Source organism: Apteryx rowi, unplaced genomic scaffold, assembly GCF_003343035.1.
Source record: "Apteryx rowi isolate R43461 unplaced genomic scaffold, aptRow1 scaffold_20, whole genome shotgun sequence".
Taxonomy (NCBI): domain Eukaryota; kingdom Metazoa; phylum Chordata; class Aves; order Apterygiformes; family Apterygidae; genus Apteryx; species Apteryx rowi.
The window spans coordinates 4,539,359-4,564,596 of NW_020448308.1; the positions used below are offsets into that span (position 1 = coordinate 4,539,359).

The window sequence follows — 25,238 nt, forward strand, 5'->3', positions numbered from 1 at the left end:
AAAAAAAAAAAAATCAGACGAGGGATTGAAAGACAAAGTCTTTCCTGCTTTTTTGCCCTTTGCAGCTGGATCCCACTGGGGAAGGCTTGTGTTTTAGACTGATTTGTTTGTTCTGCAGCTAAGAATAAGAGCAAAGGTTCAGAAACAGTGAAAGGTGTTTCATAAGGACTTTTTTCAGAGATTCAAAGCATTTTAGTTTGCGTTTTAAGCTTCTGAGTCTTGATCACGAGAAGGTTCTGAGAGTGGTTCCCCCACCCCCCAACCAAATGTGAAAAGAAAATGCTTCATGTTTAGAAAACTGGGGGTAGAAGAGTCTGTCCTGTATGTGATTTGAACAGAGAAAAACATCCTCAAGGAAGAATCCTGCAAAGGAAGAATTCTGGACAGTTATTGTCGTCTTCATAACAATAATGCAGCTGAAGGGTGTACTTAGAAGGCTGTTTCTTATGTTGATATCTGTATTCCTGGCTAAATGTTCCTCTCTTCAGGTCATTAGGTCTTCACACCTGGTTTTATTCATATGCATAAGAATCTACAGTTTACTGAACTGTTGCAACAGCTTTCTGGAGATAGAAAGTGAGCTTTTCTGCAGCATGGGCTTGACTCCCTCTATTATGTACCCTCTGCTTTCTCTGAAGGCCTCAAGAGCGGAAGTGGCTCCTTGTGTTGGCAGGCTGAGCCCTGGCTGATCAGTGGCTCCTGCGCTCTCGGGGTGAGGCTGACCTGCTGCTATGAACACGTTTGACTGGGTCTGAACAGGAGTCCTAGAGCTGAATTTTGGAGCTATAATGTCCATACATGGATCCTTGAACCGTGATTCTGTGAAAGAAAAGATCCTTCAGATAGTAGTCCTACTTTCAAGAATTTGCCCTGTTTCACCCAGGATTATTTTTTGGACTTGAGGAAAGCTCAAGCTAAGTAGATCACAGTTCAAACAAAAACCACACTTGTCGTGGCCTGTTTTGCAGAAGGGAAGTTTTCAAGCCAGGCTTCCTGTGTTTCCCCAGCAAAGTGTGGATTGCATTTTCATGTAGGATGTCCATCTGTGCATGAAAGCACAGGAACTTGTGAACCCTGTAGATGCACATCTGAGTTTTGCACAAGATCACTGTCTGTGTGCGGTAGAGGTACCTAAGAGCAGCCATGCTGTGGCAAACCAAGGGCATATCTAGTCTGCTGTTATATCACTAGCAACAACCAAAAGCCTGGGAAAATGCCTAAGTATCATACTAGCACGTATGATGCTTCTTTGGAGTACTCTACTGGCCTCTGACTATTTGCAGATGTGAGACAGACTTGGCTTCTACATACTCAACAACCCTCCTTGCATTCATCGTGAGCTTTTATCTCCCATTGAGCTTGCATAAACTTTTAACATTCACAGCATCCTTTGGTGAGGAGCTCCACAGCTTAACTGCCTGCTGTGTAAAGGGCTGACTCTTTTTGTCTGTCCTTGAGCCCTCTGCCTACCCATTTTATTTGATGGCCCATAGCTCTTGTATGGGAAGAGTCACCAGGTGGTCGTTATGTACCTTCTCTATGCCTGACTGTATAGTTGGCCTATGCTGCAAAAGTAGCTCTTAATTAATGTACTGTCAGATTTCTTTGTTGTCTTAGTAAAGATCTCAGGAAAGCTCAGTTTGAAAACATGGAAATTTTTTGAATTAAAAAGTTAATAATATGGAATTAATATTTAATGGTGCTTTTTAAACTAGCATACCAGTGAAAACATGGTGTACTAGCTCTGCAGGAAAAGATAAGTTCCAATTTCAAAGGCTTTCATTCATTTCCATAGCTTAATGTCTGAGTTTGTGGAAAATAGTTCTTTGCTTGCACTGATAGTCTCAGCTGGTCCATGAATTTTGCATAGGAAAAGTCAGATGTGCAGGAGAGCCCTAAAGCTCCCCAGACACGTGGGGCTGTGGCTGTCTAAGCTCTCTATATAGTGACTGTCCCTGTAGCCTAGTTGATAGTAGCTCCACGCAATGATGTGTCCAGGTGGGAAATTCCGTGAAGCGGAAGCACTGAAACCTCTTGCTGCATCTCCATGGTGGCTGAGCAAGCTTTGCAAGCCTTTGAGAAATGACCTTTTAAACTCAGCAGTGTAAATTCTTTGTCCCTACGTGTGCTTTCCACGCCGATAAAAGCAGGGGCAGATGGAACGACAAGAGCAGGGCCGATGCATCGCAATCTGGAGTCCCTTGCTGAGTCCGTGAGGAACCTTGTGACAGTCACTTAGCTCCTCTGGGTGGGTTTTACCATGTATGTCTAAAGACAGTGATGCCACTTGTGAATGAGAGCAGAGACTGGGTCCATGGTATTCCCTTCTGTTACGAAACAGTGACAAAAACGCTTGCTTTTTTTTATCCTCAGTTAAATGCATGAGCTGTAGGAAAGCTGCAACATCCATCTGTGTGACGGAGAAATTAATGGTCTCTTCCTGCCCTCTGCTTCTTTTTGCCCCTTAGGGCTGAGCCAGTACTTTCGCGCATTCAGGAGAATCGCCGGAGGGTCATTCTTCCCTCGATAGACAACATCAAGCAGGACAACTTTGAGGTGCAGCGTTACGAGAACTCTGCCCACGGGTACAGCTGGGAGCTGTGGTGCATGTACATCAGCCCCCCCAAGGACTGGTGGGATGCTGGCGACCCCTCGCTGCCCATCAGGTATGTCTGCCGAAACATTAGGGAGGAATGAGAATTGCGTAGAATTGCACTGTTGTATGTTTAACTGTATATGACAAAGTTGCTTTGCTTTAATGATGGCGTTAAATTTTTGCAAATCATCAGAAATGAGACACTGATTCTTGTATAATGAACTAAAGTATATATTCACAAGGTGTGCTGCTGGGTTTTCTTGAGCAAAAATGTATTTCCTTTTAGTGGAAACTTGCTGTAAAAATGTATCTTAACTTGTTCGAACACTTGCACTTATGCGGCCAGTGAGCTCTGCAACGTTGCCCCCTTCCTCGAAGATTTTAGACGTGGGACAGGCTGGTTTGGACAGAGCATAGAAGGAAGAATATCACAGTGGAGGTGGGGTGACTGGAGTTGCTTTGTGCGAGAAGTCCAGTCACGTTCTCTTGATAGCCCCTAAATATCCGAAGTGATGCTCTGATCAAGAAGGCTTTTCCAGGCAGGCGAATAGAATATATTACTCTTAACTCGGTTAATATGGGGAGAACTTGCTCCCAGGCATGTAACAGGTGCAGCTATACAAATGTAAACCTGATCTAAATCAACATATCTGTGCTTTGGTCAATGCTTTAATCCCTGGAAGCTGATGCTAGATCTATTCCCATTTATACAGCAGCCTTTTTATTCCTCTGGGCTTTGCTTCCTTGCTCCAGGTGTCATATAGAGCTATTAGTGGAGGAACTGATGGTTTCTGCTGGACAGGCATCAAGCCTTTGAGGGATAGACAGCTATTTTTAACCAAATGCAAGTCGCTGGGGTGGTTAAAGGAGTGGATGAATGCCTGGGGTATACAAAGGTGAAGCTGAGGAGTTCAAAAGCCTTTTCAAGTGATGTGTTAGCAGTGCGGCTGCAGTGGCAATCCCTAGGGCAGCATGACTTCCCAGTAGTCGAACTGGCAGCTCTGGAGGATCATGAAAGTGGATGGTCTCTAAGAGGAGCCTTTCTCAGCCTGTGGATGTGTAAATCAGGGAGTTATTGCAGGGAGAGGCAGTCTCCTTTATTAAGCTAAAAAGCTGTAGTTGGGAGAAATGGGCAAGCTTTGGGTCTACAGGATGCTCCCTATGGCTGCGAGCGGAGACATCGCTCCAGGAGCTTGCTGTGGTCAAAAACTGGCAGGCAAAAAGCACTGATGAAACTGAACCCACTCAAGTATAGCATTTAGATGTGTGTCTTGACCTTCTGGTGTGCTCTCCTCTGTGAACCTGATTTTCATTTTGGTTTCAATGTGTTACAGGCTTTTTTGTGGGGGGAACAGTTAAGGGAAGCAAGCTGGGGCACAGACAGATCTGGAATTGCAAACTTGTTTGTAGAAGAAGCCGGCGTTTAATGACAGAGCAGATGAGAGGGGAAGAAAAAATGGCCAAAAGAGTGAGCAACTGAGGAGGGAGGAGGAGAGCTATGGAGAGCCGAAGGACATGTAAGGGTCAGATAGCCGGGAAGAGAGGGGATGGTGAGTTCAGGACCTTAGCGAAGGAGGACATAGGCAAAAGCCAACTGTGATTTAGTTGCAGAGATGGATGTGTTAAAGCAGTGAGAGTGGTGGTGGTATGATAATAGATATGAAAAAGAGCAAAGAGAGAATGTTCAAAGCTGCAGAGGTGGCACAAGTATGGAGCCGGTGTTAAAGGAAGAGACGGGGGGCAGATTTCAAAGGCAAATCGGACACAACCTGAATGTGTGTGCAGGCAGGCAAAGATGGGGGTCCTTTGAACTGGCTTGGGTGGGCTGCGGTGCCTTGTCAGTGCAGGTGAAGGGAGGCAGAGAGGAGGCACCGAGCTGCTCTGCGCTCTCGTCTCACTGTGGCGCTTGCCTTCTCCGTGGGTTGGAAGTGCAGATGTTCGCTTGCACGTTGGCTGGAGCAGATGCTCAGCGGGGCTCTTCTGGGCCTGCTGAACAACTCTCACACTGCTTCTAAAAATGGGCAAGATGAGAACAGACTTCTCTGTTCCAGCTTGGTTTCAGATTCTGTTTCTTTGAGATCTTACTATTGCTTAGAAATATGTTGTAGTCCTGTATGATTTACAGAGGAAAAGCATATACAGTAGAGGAAATTTGTGTGGAGGCAGGACTTTCTAAGCTGCTAGTAGCTTAGGCGTTAATGGAGAGATGCAGGTAAAAGCTTCCTCTTCGGCGATGCAGATACAGTGGAAGGGGCAGATTGGAGGTCCTGGCTTTGGCCCTGGCTTCCCAGATGTGGATCCTGTTATCAAAGGCAGCTGCTAAGGAATGTAAATGGGGTCACACAGCTGCTGGACACTTGCACAAACGTCCAGAACTAGCACCACTCTTTTTTGCTTGGTTTGACTTTGCAAGCCAGCGGATAGTGTTAAGCTTTGAGCAAGTGATTGCTGCTTTATGTACTTCTCATCTGCTGCTATAGAAATAATGTGTTGACCATGGAGGCATCACATGAGGTTCTTTGGCCTCTGTTCAGCAGAAGGTCGTATGGTTGTTATGGTGCTTTTTTTGATCTTTAAAATCTGAATGATGGTAAAATATGAAGAGATATTGAGTCACATTTCTGCATTAAACAGATTGCAAACTGTTACTGATTTCAACAAGCTGGGAGGTGAGAGAGATTTGCCAGTCTGTTCTGGGATACCTGTGGTGCCCCTGTTGCTCCCTCTTTTGGAGGGATGACGTTAGAGTAGCTGGTGTCCCATGAGGCCCATCAGGTCTGGGAGACCCTACAGTCTTGGGGTCTGCCTGCTCGTCTGCTGAGCTAAGTTTAACCAGCAACGAAGTAGGAATCGGAGACACTTGCCTGGCTGTAACACGGGATGCGCGTTATGGTTATCTGCTCTGGCTTCATCAGAGGTGGCGTTAATGTGGACATTGCTGCTCCAGGCCATGGTGTGCGGAAGTCAGGGTTCAGGGGTTAAAGCAAGCATGGATGGAAGGGTGATGCCTTCAGAAAACTCTCTGGGAATGAGCTTCTATAGCAGACACAGTAGCCTCACAGTGATATTAAATAATTAAATGACTTACTAAAATAACATTGTTAACAGGCGCTCGGGGAAGGATTATGAGAAAGATAAATGGGTAGTGTCCACAACAAAAAGCTAATGAAAAATACTGTCTTTTTCCATTACGTTGCATAACCATATACAGACCAGAAATAAATGACTGCAGTTATTTTCTTTGTCATATGAGGCTGTGGAGCTATGCATTTCACAACAATATTTGCATGAAAGGGATACCAGTGCAGTACTCCGTGTAATTATGCATGGAATTAGAGGAAATTTCTTGAATTATAATATACAAAGGTACATTAGATTTTAGTGACCTTTTAGGATAAAAAATTGGGAGAGAAGTAAGGCAGTTCATTCCTTATTTGGTTTTATACTGTTGGTGCACTGGGATTATGACAGCCCCGAGAAAAGTCCCCCTCATTGATCTGTGTCTATGTGGGGGATGCTCTAGCATGCTTGCAAGCCTCTGTGCATCAGGACCTACCAAATATTCAGCTGCAGAGACTGGAGACAGACAGCTGTGGGAATACGTTTGGAGACGATTTTCTCTCATGGATAATTCACAAGATATAATTATCCCAGGCAAAGACAGCCGATGGCTTGAAACTCATCTAAAATATGGCCCAGTCTCAATCTGGCTCCAGGCTCCTGCTTTATCCAATAATATCCCCACAAGAAAATGGTCTCCCTTAATGACTAGGAGGGATGCTGGTGTAATACATGGATTCCATAAAAGTCGTCTTTCATGTTTTTTCCATTAATATTTAAAAATTTGATGCAAAAAGATACCCTTGTTCTTAGCACTGAGTGATGCAGGCAGACGCTTCAGACTTTCCTTGCCAGGCTCAGGAGTTCCTCTGACTAGTTCTTCCCAGAAGATAAAATTGTGATTACAGAGTAACGTATCATATCTAAATTAGAAGTCTCAGAAGAGGAAGACAGTAAGTGACATAAGAAACATTCATAATATAGATCCTTAACTTCATCAAAACGAGCTCCCATGGAGTTTTTCTGATTTCCTAATCCAGATAGCGTAGATGTGTGTGTATATAAATGAATACGTGTGCCAAAATATCTGTACGTACTTTGCACTAGCAGATGTAGGCAGGATTTATCCAGTCCTTTGTTACTCATCATATAGCATTGATCAGTTTACTGAGAGTCCAGAAAACTTGGGTCTCAAAGAAGAACGAAGCAAAGCTGATGCTTTCTGTGGGAAGTACAACAAAAGGTCCTTTGGCAATGCAGTTCAAGTGCAGGAAATGGAGTATTCCAGAGCTTGAATCTGCTTTACCATGGCCTTGAAGAATGATTCATTTCACACCTGGAAGTGTGTTTTTTTTTTTTTTTTTTTTGGGGGGGGGGGTTCTTGGTGTGTGGGTTCCCTTCTCTGCTGCAGCACAAGTGGGCTGCTAGTCCCAACGCTAGCACTTTCTTCTGCCTGGCTCTTCAGGTTCATGCCGCATCAGGTTTTGTCAAAAGGCAGCTTTGGAGAAACTGCTGATATCTGGAAGATTTATGGCCAGGCATGCTGATCGCGTTTCACCCGCAAGACTTGTGATTTATAATTACATGTACAAGATTTATAATTACACATACAAGATATTGACAGCTCTGGGGGTCTGATTTGCGAAAACAATTAAATGCACTCTTGAATCTGTGCCTCTTCAAGAAGCCAAGCAAGCGGATAGTGCATATTAAGCAGCCATGAGGAAGAGGGACACTTACCTGAGCGTGGAGCTTGGGGTCACCATGCTTTCCTGGTGACCGTATGTCACGTAACCCTCCGGGGAGATGAGATGCTTCAATCTTTGCCGCTTGCTTGGCGGGTCCATTGGCAGCATTGTGACTCTGCTGTTCCCAAATGGCTATAATAGATTTCCTGGCCTCCATTTGGTATTTTCCACGCTCGGCTGAGTGGATTGGTTCAGTCCAATAGGCAAAAGCACCGTTGAGCAGCTTCAGCTAGTTAGCGAAATGCCCCTTAGGGTGAAGGTGAAGACCTAGGGTGACTTGGAGATGATGAACAGGCCTTTTTCCAAGCAAAAAGTGTGCAGAGTGCCAGCTGTGCACCAGCTGTGAACCAGCGAGCAGGTTAAATTGGACTTTGGATGGGGTTTTGTTGCAGTTGTTTTATGTAGGGCTTAATCTTTATTGGTATTGGAAGACAAAGGCTCATTTAATTAGTATTAAGTTCACTGTGAGTAGGAAATCGCTTTTGAGAGTTATGGTTTGTAAAAGAATAGAAAGGCTGGTGGATTTTTTTTTTCTAAAGATTAAAATAATTTGAATTAACTCACCCAATTACCTGTTATCTCAGCCTCACAAATACTAATGAATTTGCTCTTGCAACATACTTATGAAAGGGAGAACTCTTATCCCTCTTGTATAAATGATGCAGAGGTCAAGATGGAAAAAACTGAGGGTTTTGAGGTTATGAAATGTAACACGCGAGCAGCAAAAAGGTTCTGTTGCTTAACAAAATTCTTGCAGTGTTTGTAATAAACTATTCCTCAATTCATAGACTGCAAATGATGGTGAGGTCTCCCACTTTTGTCACTGTCCATTTTGCTCACAGTGAGGCTGTAAGGATTTATTTGTAGACTTCCCATTATATATTTTTTTATTATTATTACTATTTCAGAAGCTATTAGCTATCTCAGCAACATAGCGTCGGAGCAAGTGAATAATCTTTTTGCCCTGGACATGGACACATTTGCCTTGGGGGCAGGTGAAACACAGAGAAAGGTTAATTGTTTCTGAGATATAGCTGCTTTCTTATTATGTAGGCTCAGGTATAAAATTATGAATGAAATCCCTCTGTTGGCCTGGTGTTATGTTGGGTCAGGCTATAAGATTCTGGATTGCCAGATCTTATTTTTTCTTATGCTTCCAGCAGCTGTCATCACTTGACAGCTTTCAAAAACCCCAAACCATTGTGTTTTCTCGATTTTCATTTATTGGTGGGTTCTTCCCTCTCAGCCTGACAGTTGAGACTTCCTGCAGGCAACTGTTACAGTCCAGGATACGCACAAACCTTTAAATGACCACAGAACTAAAAAAATTCTCTAGAATAACCTCTAGCGTCCTGCAGTATTGATGCAAGTGAATTTTCAGGTGTAGGGCAACTTTTTTCTCTTTTGCATCCTCACTTTTGCAGGGATTAGCATGCCGTTACAGCACTGTATCAAACCCTCAGTAGACAGCTGCAGGCAAGCCTGCTGAAACTACTGCAAATATTTTCACCATCATTCGAGTATTCAGTGTGGCAGTTCTATCAGAAGGCATGCAGCAACTCCGAGATGTTGTAGTTCATTAAACGTAGACGACATTGCAAAGACCAGGCAGAATTTCAAGGATTATTTACTGTTTTTTTGGCTTGTTTGTTTTGAAAAAAAAAACCTCAAATTCCCTAGAAAACTGTACGGACCACTGAATATTTTTTAAAATTAGTGCTTCCTGACTTTAATTAGAATCTATGAACAGCAGTGAGATTCCTGTTTCTGTATAAATAGAGTTGTAAGATGCTCTTGCTTTTCTGGCTCGGCTGCTTCTGAAGTCAAAGGGAAGGCTGACTTTCATAGGAGCCAGACACGGAGCTGTAAGGGAAACCTCACCTGGAAGTCTGAGGAGGTGCTTTGTGCAGGTGTTTGCTTATAGGGATTGTAAGTTTGTGAATGTCACTACAGCTGCTGAGCACTTATGGAGCTCTTTAATGGATTCGTGTAGAATTTTAATCAAAAATACACAAAGATAATTTAATGATGATGGCAATCCGTCCCTGCCTCTAAAACACCCTTTCATTAGCAGCTCAAAGAAAATGAAGCTTTGTGTTGACTATCCAGAAGCTTTGTTTCCCAAAGTTTGGTTCCCTGGCGAACCCTGTTTCTTGCAGCGTGCCCAGGAGGTCAGGATCCCACTATCACATGAACAGCAAAAATCCGAGCAGATTGGGCCAGACTTGGGAGCAATGTGGACGTACTACCCTGGGCCTCATTTTATTAGTGCTTCTGGCAAAAGCATCTTCTCCTGTAGACTTCTGAACAAATCAAGACCAAGCCGTCCTTTGGGTGACTGCTGGAGACCGGTGCTTCCAAATATGTTGGTCTTAAAATTGAAGTTCGGTCGCTCCCAACTGCCATAAATCAGAACAGAGGCCTCTGAAACCAAACTAACAAAAGAAGAAATGCAGGGATTTTTTTTATCATTATTTAATATGGGGCAGCCTTGTTTGGGTTCAGACTCTGGGAGAGGGAAGCTTTAGGTCAGAGTCTTGCTTTCAATGAACTGTCTCATCCGTCTCTGGATTAAATTACGATCATTAGTGTTTTACCAGCTTCAAAAGTACTTTGCAAGGAACCTTTTCAGTTCTCTGTTTGTGTCTGCCTTTTAGTCAAAAGTTTTGCGGTGACAGTTCTAGGCACAAAGGAAAAACATTTAATTAACTTTCCTTATTTTAATTTTAAATGTGACTTTGTATCAAGGAGAAGTCAACCCCAAGCAGTTATACAAAGTGGCTTTTGCTTACTAGAGGGCTGCTTTTAAGCTCCTAAGCTTCATAGAGATTCCCTGGGGTGTAAGAAGCTTGCTGTGGGCTTTGGACAGTTCAAGGCTCGGATTGCCTGTGTCATGCCTTTTTATGATGAATGCTACATCTGGTAATTTTAATGCTACATAACTTAATGCAAAGCATGAGAGAAGTTTGTATACTGTCTGGTTTACAAGACTTGTGTCATTGCCTGAAGGTCTATAAAGCCTCTGCTGAGGGTATGTCTGAGATTTAAGCATATGTAGGCGGTTAATGGTAGTCCAGGTGATGACTAGCTATGTCCATGTGGGTTTTGTGCTGTGTCTTGTTTCAAAAGATTTTTCATTTCTGTAAGACTGTCCTTGTGATTGTGAATGCTGGCTGCATCCAAGAGCTGTGAGGCTCATCCAAAGGCCGCTGAAACCAATGGAAGGATTCCCACCAACCACCAAGGCTTAGGAACAGGCCATGTGTGGGGTTTTTTGTAAATTGGAGGAAAGCATTGGGAAGAAAAGATCAGTGCTTCTACGGCTTCAGAGCATCGTGGAAAACGTTGTCATCTTAGACACCAAAGTGTCGCGGTGCAGAGATGAGAATGGGCTTGCGCGTGGCCAGTTTGGCCAAGTGACCATCAAAAAGGCAACATCTGTGCGCTCTTTAGGTAGACAGCCACAAGCGTGGGCTTGCTTTCATAGAAACGCTGCTCTTTGCTAAACTGCAGGCCTCTTGCAGGTAAATCTTCAAGTCTTTCTTTGAGCACCAAAGCCAGCAGGGACTTTTCCTAAAGAACCTTTAAAACTGGGCCTGAGACAGTTAACCTCAGGGTTTGCACCTTCACGAGGTTAATGGAGAGTGCAGAAAGCAAATCCACCTTCCTGAAGGGCATCATAGTTTATTGGAATAAAATGTTTATATAATTCCTTTCCGTAAAGAAAGAAGGCTGGCTCTACTGGAAGAATTTGCCTCTGTATTTTTCAAGTTTTACATAAGACCGTTTTGATTTAAAAAATAAAAAAGCTTCTCCTGATTTAAAAATGGCGACAAAAAAAAAAAAAAACTTGCACCAACAGAACTTTTAATCTGAGCCCTAGTCGTAAAAACAGCCTTTACTGATGTCAAAGTTGCTTTAGAAAAATGAAAGAGTAAACAGGATTTGGCCTTTCATTTGTAAAGGGTTTTGATTTTTCAGCGGCATTAAACAGGCAGAAAAGATGGGGATTGAATTATTTAACAATTGCTAGTAAAATTAAGCTTCAGTCAGCCTGCTTTCACTGGAGTAATCTTATGAATAAAAACAAAACAATCTGGGGCAACACCAATATGCAGAGCTCTCGTCCTGCTGCCTGGATTGTTTCAAAGTGGTCCATGAAGTGGTTTTGCAAGTCAAAGCCAAATGAAGCCTTTTCTGTGGTCTGTTCACACTTCCCCTAGGAGGAAGCTGCAGCTGATGGATTAGACAAATGTCTTTTATTTTTCGAAACCTAAACCGAGGGGGAATTTTGCAGGGAGGAGTTGGGGGAATTTGGGTCTTTGAATTTCTTTTTTCTTTGGCAGATGGCACGCAAGTGACTTATTGGCTAAAACCAATCTATTCCCATTAAGAAGCAAGTATTTAATGACTTTGGAGGTGGGTGTTCAAAACAAAGAAGTGATAATCGATTCGATTGCACTTGGTGACAAAATATAGCAGCCCTTCATCAAACAGACTTAAAAGAGTGTTTGAGAGCTGGTGCTGAGGGCTATGATTTTCTTTCATGTGCACTTTAATTCGCTGTCCTTTTCAGTCAGTGGAGCATAAATAGGCATGGTTTAAATTAAAGGAAAAATAGATCCTTATTTTCATATCCATCAATTGGAGCATTAAGTGTCTGATGCCTGAAAGCTCCAAGCTGCCTCCACTTGGGAACATTGGAGGCTTTTATAAACTCTTCTACTCTAGCTTTGCCCAGGGCACTGAAATGCTGCTCTGTTGGATAGTCTAAATTAAATCTTCTTGAGTTAAATCTCTAAATACTTCAGCTGTGCTTGTAAAGCATGTACACCTGGGTGCAAGCAGAAGGTTTGCCCATCACATTTTTAATGGGCAAAACATATGGGGCTTGTCCACTAAACACGTGATTTGCAGGCACAGAGCTGAAGGCTGCAGTCTGAGCTCAGCATGCTCATTTAGTCCATCTGTGGCATTTGCAGGTGCCCAATGTCCGTGTGGGTGGCAAGCAAGGCCGGGAGCAGCCACTGTTCTTCTGAGTGGCTCCTGGGTTTCCATCACAACGTGCAGGGCTCGGAAATCCTCAGGTGTGAAAAGCTGCAGAAGGGCAGTTTTGCTAGTTCCTCGTGTTTGTGCCAGTGTCACCCATTTGGGTCACTGCTGAGCCTCTCTGTAGCTGGGTTTTAACCGTTTGCTGCAAGTTTTACTGCCTTCTTAGCATTTTATATTTGTGGTGTTTCCATTTGTCGTCTTTAGCTTCTCTGGGGAGGTCAAGGCTAACATTACTAGGTAGGTTGTGTGGTGGTGCTTTGCTTTGCAGTGGGACTTGACCAAGATGGGCTACTCTGCTCGGGTGGGACAGCAGCCCCTTGCCTGCTTCTGCTGTTTCCAAGCCCTGGGGGCCCTGTGATCCTGACTTGAGCTCAGGGGCAGCTGTCTGTGTGTCTGGCTCTGCCCCTTGTCCAGTGGCTCCCAAGCAAACCAGTAAGTCAACATTTCTTCCCCGGTTAGTACTTTTCCTTTCATTCACTGTTCTTGTTTCATAGCCTTCGCTTTCGGGAAGGATACCAGAGATGGCTTGCCAGTGAAGAGCCAACAAACTAAGTTGGTGAATCAACAGATCTAATCTGAGGATTTAGCAGGTCATACTCGAGTCTTTTGTTCCTTTGCTTAAGGCTCAGATGGTCTCCAGCCTTTGGCTTTTCTCAGCTGCCCTAAGGAGTTACTGCAGGTGTAAGGGTGAATCCAGGCTAGCTGATGGGGATGGATCAACAGCTTGGGAAATGAGTGTGGTGGGATCTTGAGGGTCTGGGTGATGTAGAAGGACCACTGATGCGGTAGGTCTTCCCCCTGCAGAGTAACGGGAGTAGACCAGGCTGCAGAGCTGGGCTGTGTCCGGGGTGTGAATCAGCGGTAGCTGCAGGAGTGACTCCTCTGACAGGTCCAGAGTGCATGATGGATATCCTCGCTGCTGGCCCTCTCCAGTCAGTTGCCGCTTACTCTGAAGATGGGCTTTCCTGGGAGGGAAGGGTGCCATGCAGTAAATCATATCAGACGGAGGATTTGTTTTGCAAGACACTGAAGCCTGGGTCAAGCAGGTATTAGTAAGGCACAGATTTGGTCTCTAGCAAGCGCTGCCACTCTTCGCTGGTGGGCCACGCACACATCCTACAGACAGAAGACTCATTGCTGGATTTTGAGCTTTGAAAGAGATGATTTCCTTGTCTCTAAAGCACAGCAGCTGTGTTCCCATCGTTTGTCACTGGCCATGACACATCCGAGTAACTCGGGCTTCCACGAGGGCATTGCGGGTTTGAATCAAGGAAAGTGTTTCAGGCTTTGGCGAGAGGTTGACTATTGTGTTCTTGAGGGCGGCAGGAGAGAATTGCTGCAGCGCTGTAATTCCCCAGCTCCCCATACCCATGCATGCCCCTTTCCCACCTCCTGACCTTCCTGGAAGAATAATGGATAACCTGGTGTCTGCTGCCTTCAGTGCAGCCCAGCTGTGCCCTATAGGGAGCTTGATGGAGCTACTATGTGCATTGGGCTCTCTTAAAGAACAGGCTGAGGACTGGCAGACAGTATCTTTGCCGATGCTTCGCATTCATGTGTAAACGGAAGCGCATTCCACAAATTTCACTTGCCATTTTTGAGGCTCTAGGATGCATCTCTTCCTCATCAACACCTCTAAATTATTACACGTAGTGACAGCCTGGTGTCTGTGTTGGGCTGTAAATAGAAAGGCTGCCTACCTGAAGGAGAAGCACTGCTGAGCTGTGAAGCCCTTCCAACAAGCTCTCCAACGCTGCCTTGTAAGCTTTATGGAATAGCCTCAGTTGGGCTGATCCTGAAGGTTTTGGTAAGGAGCCAGGTCATCCCTCACTTGAGTTTCCCCAGCCCGGCCTTCTGCTGCTCCCTGTGACTTCAGCTCCTGGATTTTGAAACCCGCGTGGATGGAGGATCGGGGGGATCTGCACAGCTCATGCAAGGCACAGCTTCTAAGGAGCCCAGGTCAGAAGAGGGCTTTTCCGTTCCCTGGGTGACTCGGGGAGAGCAAAAGGCTCTTCGAGGGAAACGAGAGGATGGGAGCAGAGTTTTTGCTCTGATTAGCTCCCTGCCTGAATCTCTCCCTTGACACTGACTGGTGAGGAAGCCTAGTTTTTCTGTGCTAGACACCTTGGCTGTTTAATGAACACCTTTCTTAGATCCCCGTTGCCTTGTAGTCGCTCTGTGCCTTAGTCGCGCGGATACTTGCTAATGAGCAGTCGGGCTGCAGTTGTTCTTAGCTTGATCTAACGAACACTCGCTTTGCTCTGATTAATGCCTGAATGAACGCACCTCTCTTTTGGAGGGTTAGGGACTAGTTCAAGACCACTGGTTGAAGCAAAGAAATCACCCATTGGTGAGGACAGCCCTGGGGCTGGGCTCCAGACAGGGCTCACCTGCCCCAGGACAGCACTTCTGCATCTGCCTTGCAGCCTGTCCCCCAAAACACCTGGGGATCTGCATATCCCAGGACAGCGGGTGGCTTAGTGTCCCCCGAGAGGCCGCGGACCTTGCACGGTTGCTTTAGCGTCTTAGTTTCTTGCAGGTCAGCCTAACAGAAGGGAAGCCCTTGATGCACGTGCTTGAAGTGAGTGCGGTGAGTTGGGGTGGGCAGGTCAGAGCGTCACTGGCCGTGGGCAGGGATGGACTCGCTAGTCTTTTTCCACGCCTGCAAAAATTGTGGGTTTTTTATTTCTTCCGTTTGGGATTGTGTGCTTCTGCTACCCATCCTTTCTTTTGGTCTTGTCTTTACCCTGAGTGAGTCTAGGGGCAGTAATTATGGTATGGTGTGATGTCACTTGAACATTCCTCATTCCTCCTGTGTCTCACTGTGGTTTCCCTTCAGGAAAAATCATTGGGGGGGGGGGAGACATAAAATATTTAAGGAAACAGCTGTTAGTGGCTTTGGTTGGTGCTGTAAGACCACAAAGTTTTGTATTTGCAACCAACTGGGCTGTCTGAATGGGAGAACTGGACTGAACAGGAGGGTTTCCGAGGCTGGGGGAAGCCAGGCTTCCTGGCAGCGGCTGTTGTCGGGGGAAAGGAGTGGGCTCCTCCATGTTCTGCATCCAGATCCTCCTCTGGAGAGGTCCATCACTCCCCAGAGTTAGGAAGGTGTTTAGTCTTTGTAAATTCTTCACAAAGTCACTGCTTCTAGATGTTTTGCAAGAGCTCTTTCTTCCACTAAGCATTAGACTGGTGTCAGAGAAGGTAATAGTCCATTCTATCACCGTTGCTGCCACCGCCACCACTCTATTTTTCTTTGCAATTAGAAAAGCCATCAATCATTTTCACAATTGTGCACCTTATAATTGCCTTCCTTCTCGCTCCCCGTTTAGTGTAGATGTTCTTGTCAAGTCCAGCCCTGGGAGAAAAGGATGTCTGACAGGTTTCTGAGAGCTCTGCAGAGGTTCTCTACAAATGCATTTTCCACGTGGGATTTAATGACCATGTGATTTAATGTTTCTGGCTTCTTTTTAGAGGAAAGAAGTTATTTTTTTCCCTATTATAATGACAGAGATTTTTCTTTAAGTGTGAGAAATCTGCTAAGGCTGGGTGCCAGGAAGCAGTATCTTGAATTCCCCACAAAAAGAGCTTTTTGACGAGAAAAACAGGAGTTGGAAAGCTGCAGGCACTAGGGTAGTTGCCATTTATGGTTTTGAAACCCATGGCAGTCCCGACTAGCAACACATCGAGAATGTTTGTCGCCAAACAGAGGCAAAAGTAAAGGTTTGCGTTAAGAAAGGTCTTGGGGATGCAGATCATTGTATTTTTCTCAACATTAGAGGGAACTGTGCAAACTCCCTAGTACCCTTTCAACGGGCTGCTTTGCATTGGAAGAGAGAACGAGGCAGAATTTGAGACGAGTTTGTTTGGAGAGAGTAATTTGTGCAGCAGCATGGACGCGTTAAGGCTCCCACGCACCTGCACCGCTTTTAATCATACAGAAAGATCAAATGGTTGGTCATGTAAGAGTGAGCGGCACCATTATAATATTAATTATATTAGTGTGAAAAGCGGGCATTAATTTGGTTTAAAGTGAAGCATGAATATTCCCTGAATGTTCTTCTCTCTTCTCAGTATAGCTGCAACTTTTTATAAAGACTTGGGATGTTGTATTGCATTTCCTTCTCTTTTTTTTTTTGTGAAGCGAAGAGACACGAACACTTAAACACTAGGTTGATATAACATTGGTTATTAATCTTATCTTTTTGGTTCAGTTGACAGCTGTGTGGATATCATCTCAGAAGTAGGCTGGAAATATAGAGAAGGAAGAAATTGCATCAGCACTGGGTTTTGTCCTTTCTACTTGTACGTACGTGTTTGCACTTGGGCGGTCATGAGTTTCAGGGAGGAAAAACTCGTTTGTTCTTTCTGATCAAAAGGTTTGAAGGTTTTTTTACCATTGTCTGAGTGAATTTCATGGTCTAGGTTTGTCTATTCTAAACAATATTTAGTTTTCTTTGTATTGTAACGCTCTCTTTTGCCCACTAGTCAACAGACTTAATGTTTCCAGTGTAATATTGCCGCTGGAAGAAAATGCAGTTGTAAGGAGAGATCATATGCAATATGCGTGTAATACACAATATGGAATATTACTTAATGATGGGGACTGGAGCTCTGACTGAAGGATGGTCTAAAACTAAAGTGGACAGTAGAGGGAAAGGAGAGATTCCAGTTACTTTTGGAACAGAAATGATGAGATTGGGGAAGCAGATGGTTGGCTTGCTGCTAGTCAGAGCTGATTGTTCCAGCTGATTTTTGGGATGGGCACACTTAGTTATTGCCAAGGAAAATCACTTGGACATTCATGAAGATAAGTATAATAAAGGATTAATAGTTTTGCTGGATTGTGGCACCAGGCTGATGCTTCCTCCACATCTGGGACCCCAAAACAGTGATCAGAAAGGACGCTCAATGTTGCATGCGGTAAGATGCTTTTTCGTGCTGATTTCTAGGGAGATCTTGACATAAAGCAAGGAGCTTTGCAGGTCTATTAGTTATCAGGGCTGTGCAATAGAGGCACATTTTCCATTTTAGCAAGAAATAGCCTCATTGAAAGACAATGTAATATGACTGCTTTTTTCCAGTGAGCCGTCCTTCCGTCCTTGATTTATGATTAGCTTTGTCAAGAAAATCCTGCATGTCTAGTAAAATGGACTCATTTTTAACTGCAAGGGAGCGCTTTCTTTTTATGCAGTAGTTTCTTTTTCTACTTCTGCGAAAGGGACTTTACCATAGAAATAAATCACCGGAGCATTACTAAATTAAAAATAAGTACAAAACCAGGCAGTACGGCAAGCCAAGGTTAAACCTGGATCGGGAGATCAGATTATAATTCCATCAGTCTTACCTCCCACTCTTGGCTTAATTTTGTACTTAAACGGGCTTAACAACCCTTTCAAAGATAGGTACATCCCACTGCTTTGGAGAGCAGTCTCCTGGTCCTCATGTTCTTATTTTGGGTCACGCGCATCGTTGCACTAATGTGCTATAACTGTACTCCTAGATGCCACAGTTTATTTGGATATAAAAGAATTATGCTTGCTTGGAGCAGAGACTAACATCAATTTTACCTATTTTCTTTGTACAGAAAAAGAAAAAAAAATATTTCCCATCTATGGCCTTTTTTTTTGGTTGGGTTCATCTGCCTGCACTTTGACGAGTGTTGAATGACAACATCAGGAGGAAGAAAACTTGTCACCGCAAGCTGGCAACTTGTCCATTTGTCTCTTTCTGATCGTTAAATGCCAGAGGTATATAGCTGCCTGCTGATGGTGCCTAAAGGAATTTATGAAAATGTCCCTCCAGAGTACACGTCTGATGCCTCAAGATCAGTCTAATGCAAGAGACCTGATTTGGTGTTTCTGACAGCCTTACATTTCCGGAACATTATGTCCCTTTGAAAGGCTCATCTTTAATTACTCTGCACCTCCATTCCCATAAGTAAAATGAATATGAGGATTTTTTTTTTCCTCCCACTTCTCTTTCATCTACTGAAAGTGCGATGTGGCAAAGTACTTGAGCATGTTCTGAACTAGAAGAACTTAAATAAGAGGATTTAAATGGCGCTAAATGCGAGATACATGGCCAAGTACTCTGCTGAATCCTGGCCACTGTTTGTAATGGCTTCTGAACAGGTCTTTTTGCTATTTGTTTGCTGTAATCTTGATCAGTTGTCTGGATGCCATTGCTAAACAAATGAGATGATAATTAGCATAGCAACATCGGAGGAAGTTGATTTTTCCATCTGTAATGAGGATGATGATAATTAAACATGCATGACCTCACTAGATAGAATATGAATCAATTAAAATTAAAGCTGTTTGGGAATTCTTTTTCTCCTACGAAATTTTTCAGAGAAAGCAAGAACAATATAACAGGTCTTTAATGAAAAGAATTTGAGCTGATTTCTATCCTCCACCCCAAATATTAAAAAAATGAAAGTGCTGTGATTCTTCAGGGGTGGAATTTTTAATGGTACCTCCTTCCCCCTCATCCCAGCCTTCAGATCTCTCTCAGATGGGCCACTACTTATGCACGTGTCTATTTAGATGAAGTTTTTCATTGCAAAAAAAAAAAGGGGGGGGGATTTTTCAGCTGGTTCTAACACTGTTTAGCAAAACTCAGATCAAACATCTGCAAATGCTTTCCCAGTGTGTGTATAGGGAGGCTTATTCCACAGGCACTGCGGCCAACGGGGTGCATAAATTACTTTTATAATGCATCTTAATTTTCTATGCATGAGTGAACACCATGCTGGAGCAGTTTATTTTAAGGGGAAATGGTTTATTAAAGGCAAACTGCAATGATAAAGCAAAAATTGAGTAAAACCTTGAAACCCAACTTTGGCGGCACAAAAAGGTGTATTAGCCTTACCCTCAGTCCATGAAGCAGCACTAAAGCGGATTCCTCTATAGCACAGATGAGAAGGTGTGTGAATTCATTCTTCTTGCCAAAAAATGCAGGTTCTTCAAAAATGAAATTCTGGTGGCACTACAGCAGTTCCAGCCAAACTTGCCTAGGACAGTTTGTTTTGTTTTATTTTGTTTTTGAGCTGTGTGAAACCTCTAACTGGCAGCAGGACGCAGCCCCGTTTAGTCCACTACTTTGAGCATTGACCAAATGTGAGATCAAAGCTTCTGTTGTCCCAGGTCACTGTTGAGAGTTTTGGGATATGTTTCCAGGCCCTTCCGTTAGAGCTCTTCTAATCCATGATTCATCAAGCATGAGGAGGGGATGAAAGCAAAATACAGCAGATGACTCTAATGCCGCGGTGCGGACATGCACCTCGGCCAGCAAAGCTCTAGATCCAGCTGTGCTCTGCTGGTTTCCCAGTGAACCTCTACTGGAGTTTTCACCGTCCCAGACGAATATCCAGGGTAGCAGCATATTTGGCATGCTCGTGCTTGTATTTCTTGCTCCTCCTTCTTCCCCCCAGCCAAAAAAAAAACAATAAACTTTTTGTCCTCCTTCTCCAAAAGAGTTCTGCTCCCTAGTAGTTGGTGTGTGAGAGAGATTAGCTGCTTAAAATTTGAATTGGTTGTGAGTTGGCACTTGTCTGAGCTTGTGAGGCCATTTACAATTCAAATTCTCGGGTGAGAAGTGGCCTCGTGTCTGATAAATGACGTAACGCGGCATCGTGCCCACTTGGGTGATAGTTCTAAGTACGCTCAACATAAGCCACGTGTTGTCTCACTGGAGCGCCTATGCCAGAATAACATCATGGATTTTTCCCGTCTGTCGCTGTAGCATCTTCCATGATCACGGAGGAAAGGTTTCTGAAGCGAGATGTAAGGTGTATCTCTGAGAGTACCAAAGAAATAGGCAAAGCATCTTAGACTAGCACATCCTGGCTTTATGTCATTTATTTTGTTTAGGCTTTATTTCTGCAAAATGGGCTAGTTATAAACAAATGGTTTGTATTTTTTGTGTTGTCTTTATAGACTGGGCCGAAAGTGCAGAAGCTACTTTCGGCAGGTGTCCAATAAAAGGGATTATTACAGATCCAGGAATGGCTGCTAGCTGAGTTTAGATGAAGGCTGTGTAAGATGTTAAATCATTCTGTTTCAAACAATTACATTATCTTACCATGTGCCAGCCCCCATCCGCTATCATCTTTCATTTGGCCGTTTTGCATAAGCCAGCTCTTTCCAATGGCTTTCTGAAGAGGAAAAATGCTTCAAAAATTCCTTTAGGAAATCACTGGCTGGCGTTTTTATCAGACACTGTGTGGATTGTTAATTTAAATGTTTTGGATTCAAATCTGGCTCCTTCTTAGCAGCAGGGTTTGGTGTGTGCGTGCCCAACACGCAGGGATATGGGATTGCCCTGTAGCACTTTATTTTCTGAGCTAATGCACAGTTTTAGGAGGAGGAGCGAGTAATGGGGAGTGAAGAGACTTGACTACTTAACCACAGCTCTCAGCTCTTCATCAGGTGGAGCTCTCGGCACCGTCTGTGGAAGAGCATCTCCTGCTGGGGTCTCTGTGGACTGGGCAGCTCCCCAGTATCTGCCAGGCTGAGTGCTGCCATTGGAGACTTGGACTTCCAGGCCTTCAACAGACTGTAGTAAAGATCCTACTTTGACCTTTTAGCTAAAATCGCAGCTATTTGGTGCATCTGCCTACGTTAATTAATGTCATTCTGTATGCGTGATGTAGGATGCCTCTTGCCTTGGTGCTTGGCTTCTCTGCGGGGATGACTGTGCCGGAAGGAGAACGCCCGGTGGGGTTGGTGTGTTTTCCATCCAGTTCTTTGTCTCACGGCAGAAAATAGTTTCCATTAGTTATGTGCCTGCACTTCGCTGTCGTCTTGCGATATCCCCTGGGGCAGTGAGATAAATCCAGCATCGAGTCCTGCGTCGCCAAGGTCACCCGTGCCCTGCGGAGTGTCTCTTCCCGGTGGCCCCTGAGATGAGAAAGACCGGAGTTGACTCAGCCAGTGAAAATTTGCAGTGCTAGTAGTCGGGGTGGGGGGAACGCTTTTTATTTAACTTGCTAACTTAAAGTTTGATGCAGGAATCACAGAGAGATGGGGAATACCGAGCCCTGCCAGGTGGATTTAAGGTCAAACTGTGTTTTAGTCTTGGAAGAGTAGGTTAAATCCCTGAACATGTGTATATTTGGAGTGGATAATTATAAAACATAATGAATTTCATTAGAGTTCAAGGCTATGCTGGGCTGGAGGCGGCAGCCTAATAAAAGGAAAGGGATTTGAGACTGGGGCCTCTTGCTGTTCATTAGGATAAATCTGGGAAACAAGTTCTCTCTTTTGCCTCTTAGTTGCGCTATCAAGGCCAGTATCAAAAAGGCAGGATGCAAGTGACTGCCGCTGCCCAAGATGCTATTATAATTAGAGTAGTCCCTGAACCTCATCCAAACTTACAATGTAGTATCAATTCAGGTTAAATTGGGAAACTGAGCAGAAAATTGCTGTCTGGTGTTTTGAGCAGTTTTTGCATCTTAACATTATCTAATATTGGATCATTATGCACTGATGCAAAATGCCAGCAAGTAATGGCACAGCGCTGCGAGTAATGGCACTGGGGCGTAAGAGCAGGAGATGGTGAAATTTAATTTCTTATGCGGCTTCGTGAAGTAGAAGTCGACTCAGGTACACACTTGTTCAGCTTAAATATAATGAGCTGTGCCTGCACCCGAACTCTGCAGGGAACGCGTATCTATAAGTTGAGGAGAGCGGGGGGAGAGTTGCCATGGAAATTCGACTGATGTCAGAGTTGCGGCGTGTTGCAAGCGGCTCGTGTCACGGCTCATTTTCCCGCGGAAGCCGAGAAGACCGCGAATTAAAGAAAAAATGTCTTTAAGTGTTTGCGGCGGCGACCGTGCAGGGACGGCTTAGTGGGTGAATGTTGCGGGTCGTAACTACTTTGTTGGGAGAAGGAAGCTGCGAGCGCGGCTGTGACAGAGCTTTACAGCTTTCATCCGCCGCCCGATCCGTCTCCTTCCTTCTCCCGATGGCTGCTCTCCAAGGCTCAGTGTGGTTTTTCCCTCTGCCGGGAGGCTGCGTGAGTGGGGCTCAGCGGGGCACCCACAAGGACCGGAGCCCGGGGAGATCCGTGACCACCTCTCTTTGCTTGCGGTGTTCTTCTCTGGCCGTCCCCACGTGGCGAGTGCTGATTCACGCTGTCAACCTGGCCGTTGTAGCACGTGTGGCCGTGAAAGCTTAAGGCATTGCTTGTAAATTGGGTGCCATGATGTTTATTTGCAAAGATGGGCTTTGGCTGGAAAGATCTCCATCTTCAGCCGCGCTGAGGTCAGGTTCTTTGGCTTCATTGCCTTGCTTTGGGGTTTTCTTTTCTGTATGTTCTTCTGTCCTTCTCTGTGTGGGACGTCAAGGTTTCCCTCAGTTTTGGCCTTTTAAATATTTGGCAGCCCAGTTGCTTTCTGCTTGTGTTTCTTCCATCAGCCTCTGTTGTTCTTGTTCAGCCTGTAAAGGAAACCTCAGGTGTCTGCAGCAGGTTTGGGTACAGAAAGAGTTTCTTGCGGTTGCAGAAATGTGCATGTTTTTTTCCAAGTTGCTTGAAGTATGCCAAATGGTCCAGAGTTATTGTTGGATCTAATCCTTTAATTGAGAATTAAATTGTTCACTGTTGTGTGACCTAACACATCACTTATTTTAAAATTGGATGAAACACTCAAGGGTATTTTTGTTATTTTTCTGATTTTTTTTTTTTTTTTTTTTTTTTTGATGGTGGTTGGGGGGGGATAATTTCCTTGACAGGCAAAAATAAATGAGACTGCTAGACAAACAGCCTGGGTCTTTATAGCCTCTCTTCAGGTAATTATGGTGTAATTCAGGCTTCTCAAATAAGAAGCAAACAATAAATAAATGATTAACCTGTCTTTATAGTATTGAAATCTCTGTGTATTTCAATGCAGTCTCATTTGTCATAGCGGGTGAATACAAGCAAATGTGTACTTGAAATAAAATATTTTGGACTGAATAAAAATCAGGGGATTTGATGTCAGAATCCTTGAGAGTTTTTCACTTCTAGTTTTTGCCCGGTTCCCTGGGCTTGGGTTGGTCATCTTGGTAACAAAGTTTCTCTGTGTTATAGTATGACAACCCTGTTGTGGCTGGGGTTAATGTGTGTTTGCAAACTGACTTATGATGTGCATATAAAACTTATATTGGCTAGAAGTTTTAAAAGACCAATCTGTTTGCCAGAGTGATTTCTAAATGTGGAGAAATGAAAAAGCTGACCAATTTTTTATTGTGGTACAAGAGGAGTAGCAGGCAACAGCTTTGAAGTATGCAAACATTGAACTACAGACAAGGAATAAGTTGGTGCATTTTCTTTAAATAATGGGATCGGCAGTCAAATGGTTGCCGCTTTTTCTTTGGAAGCGTCCGTTTTGTGAGGTGTCAGTAGCTTTTTGGCCGAGACGGACCCCATATCGTATCACAGACCCCAAGTGGTGTCTCCAGAAAGCACATTTTAAAGAGGTGGACAAGTGACTCTGATTTGAAGTCGGCAAAGTCAATGGGTTCAACTTTACTCTTGGGTTGTAGACCATGTGCACTCCTGTTACGAAAGTGGGAATGAGGCAGAAGTGAGCGCGGAGAGGAAAAATAGGCATCTTTCCTTTTCTTCCTCTCCTCTAAGCAGCTTGGCAACATCAGCACCTTCAGGTGAGCTCCTGTGTCCTTCCTCTGCTCGGTGCCAGAAGGTCTCTGTTATCTCCGAGAAAGCTGTCCACCTACCCAAGGGCGGGTTAAAGCTCCCTGTGTACATGACGCACTCCCCAATTGCTGTGTCTTTGTCTAATCCCACCTGGGCATGAAACACTAGGCAGATATTCCAGAGCTGGGGATTCCAGAGTCCAATTTACTCTCTAAAGCAAAGTGATGCTCCTTAAAATTGAGTGTCATTTCTCTTTTCTTGATGATATATTTCCTTTAGCAGCAAAGAAAGGCTACAAAGGAAAATCGAGTAGAGTTGCTACTGAATTCAAAAACACCGTAGTGATAAACATGGTTCTGAATAAACCTCTTTGTAGTCACAAATCAATTAATCTTTTCTATCCCATGCGCTCTCTCCTAAGGATTTACTTTTTCATTGAATTTTTGCTAGCTAGTGCAGTATACCTAATTCTTCACCTGGATAAATAACTAGTGGCATTTTTATTCTAGAGCAAATCGGCATTATCTTTCTTGCTTTGTACAAGCAAAGGGAAAATAGCCTTCATTTTTTTTTCTTTCCAGAGCAACCTCTTGTTATTTGTGTCTAAAAAAAGAGTCCAGGGCTTGACTCTGAGAAGCGAGCAGGGCACTTGTCCTCTGGAGACCGGGGCTAGGGCAGCAACACCCTGCTGAGCCCTTCAGTTTGGACTTACCTGCTGGCTGATGATACGCTCCGGATTTTCATGGCAAGGGGTGGCCCACTGGTTGGGTAAGAGCGGCTGGCGTATGGCAGACAGAGGCAAGTTTGCCCTTTGTACTTGGAGCCAGCTCAAAGCTGCGATGAGTTTAGCTTGGCGTCGTGCCTGGCTCATCCGCTCCTTGGGGAGCGCCAGGTTGGGTGAACTTAGCTCAGAGCAGGGATGGAGCAAGCTCACATGTCTCTGCAATAAACTGCCTTTATGACAGAAGCTCTTTTTGCAGTGCTCTTGCTTTTCTTTTATTAAACGAGGAAAAAGTAGAGACTAAAACAGGGCTCTAGGCATGCACAGCTGACAAGCAGCTTTCTGCATGAATCTCATGCGTTGCCTCGGTGGTGTCTCAAGGTGGAACGTGTCCTGAAGGGAGGTGATTGTTTGTGCTGCT

The 25,238-nt window shown here is 44.3% G+C and overlaps 1 protein-coding gene across 1 annotated transcript in view; it reads left to right on the plus strand.

The window, feature by feature from the left end:
- The window catches only part of GALNT17 (polypeptide N-acetylgalactosaminyltransferase 17), a 210,379-nt gene that overhangs the window by 87,265 nt on the left and 97,876 nt on the right, over positions 1-25,238 (plus strand). Inside the window, exon 5 of the mRNA XM_026063703.1 lies at positions 2,469-2,666. Coding sequence (XP_025919488.1) covers positions 2,469-2,666 — 198 coding nt within the window. The remainder of the gene's footprint in view (positions 1-2,468; positions 2,667-25,238) is intronic.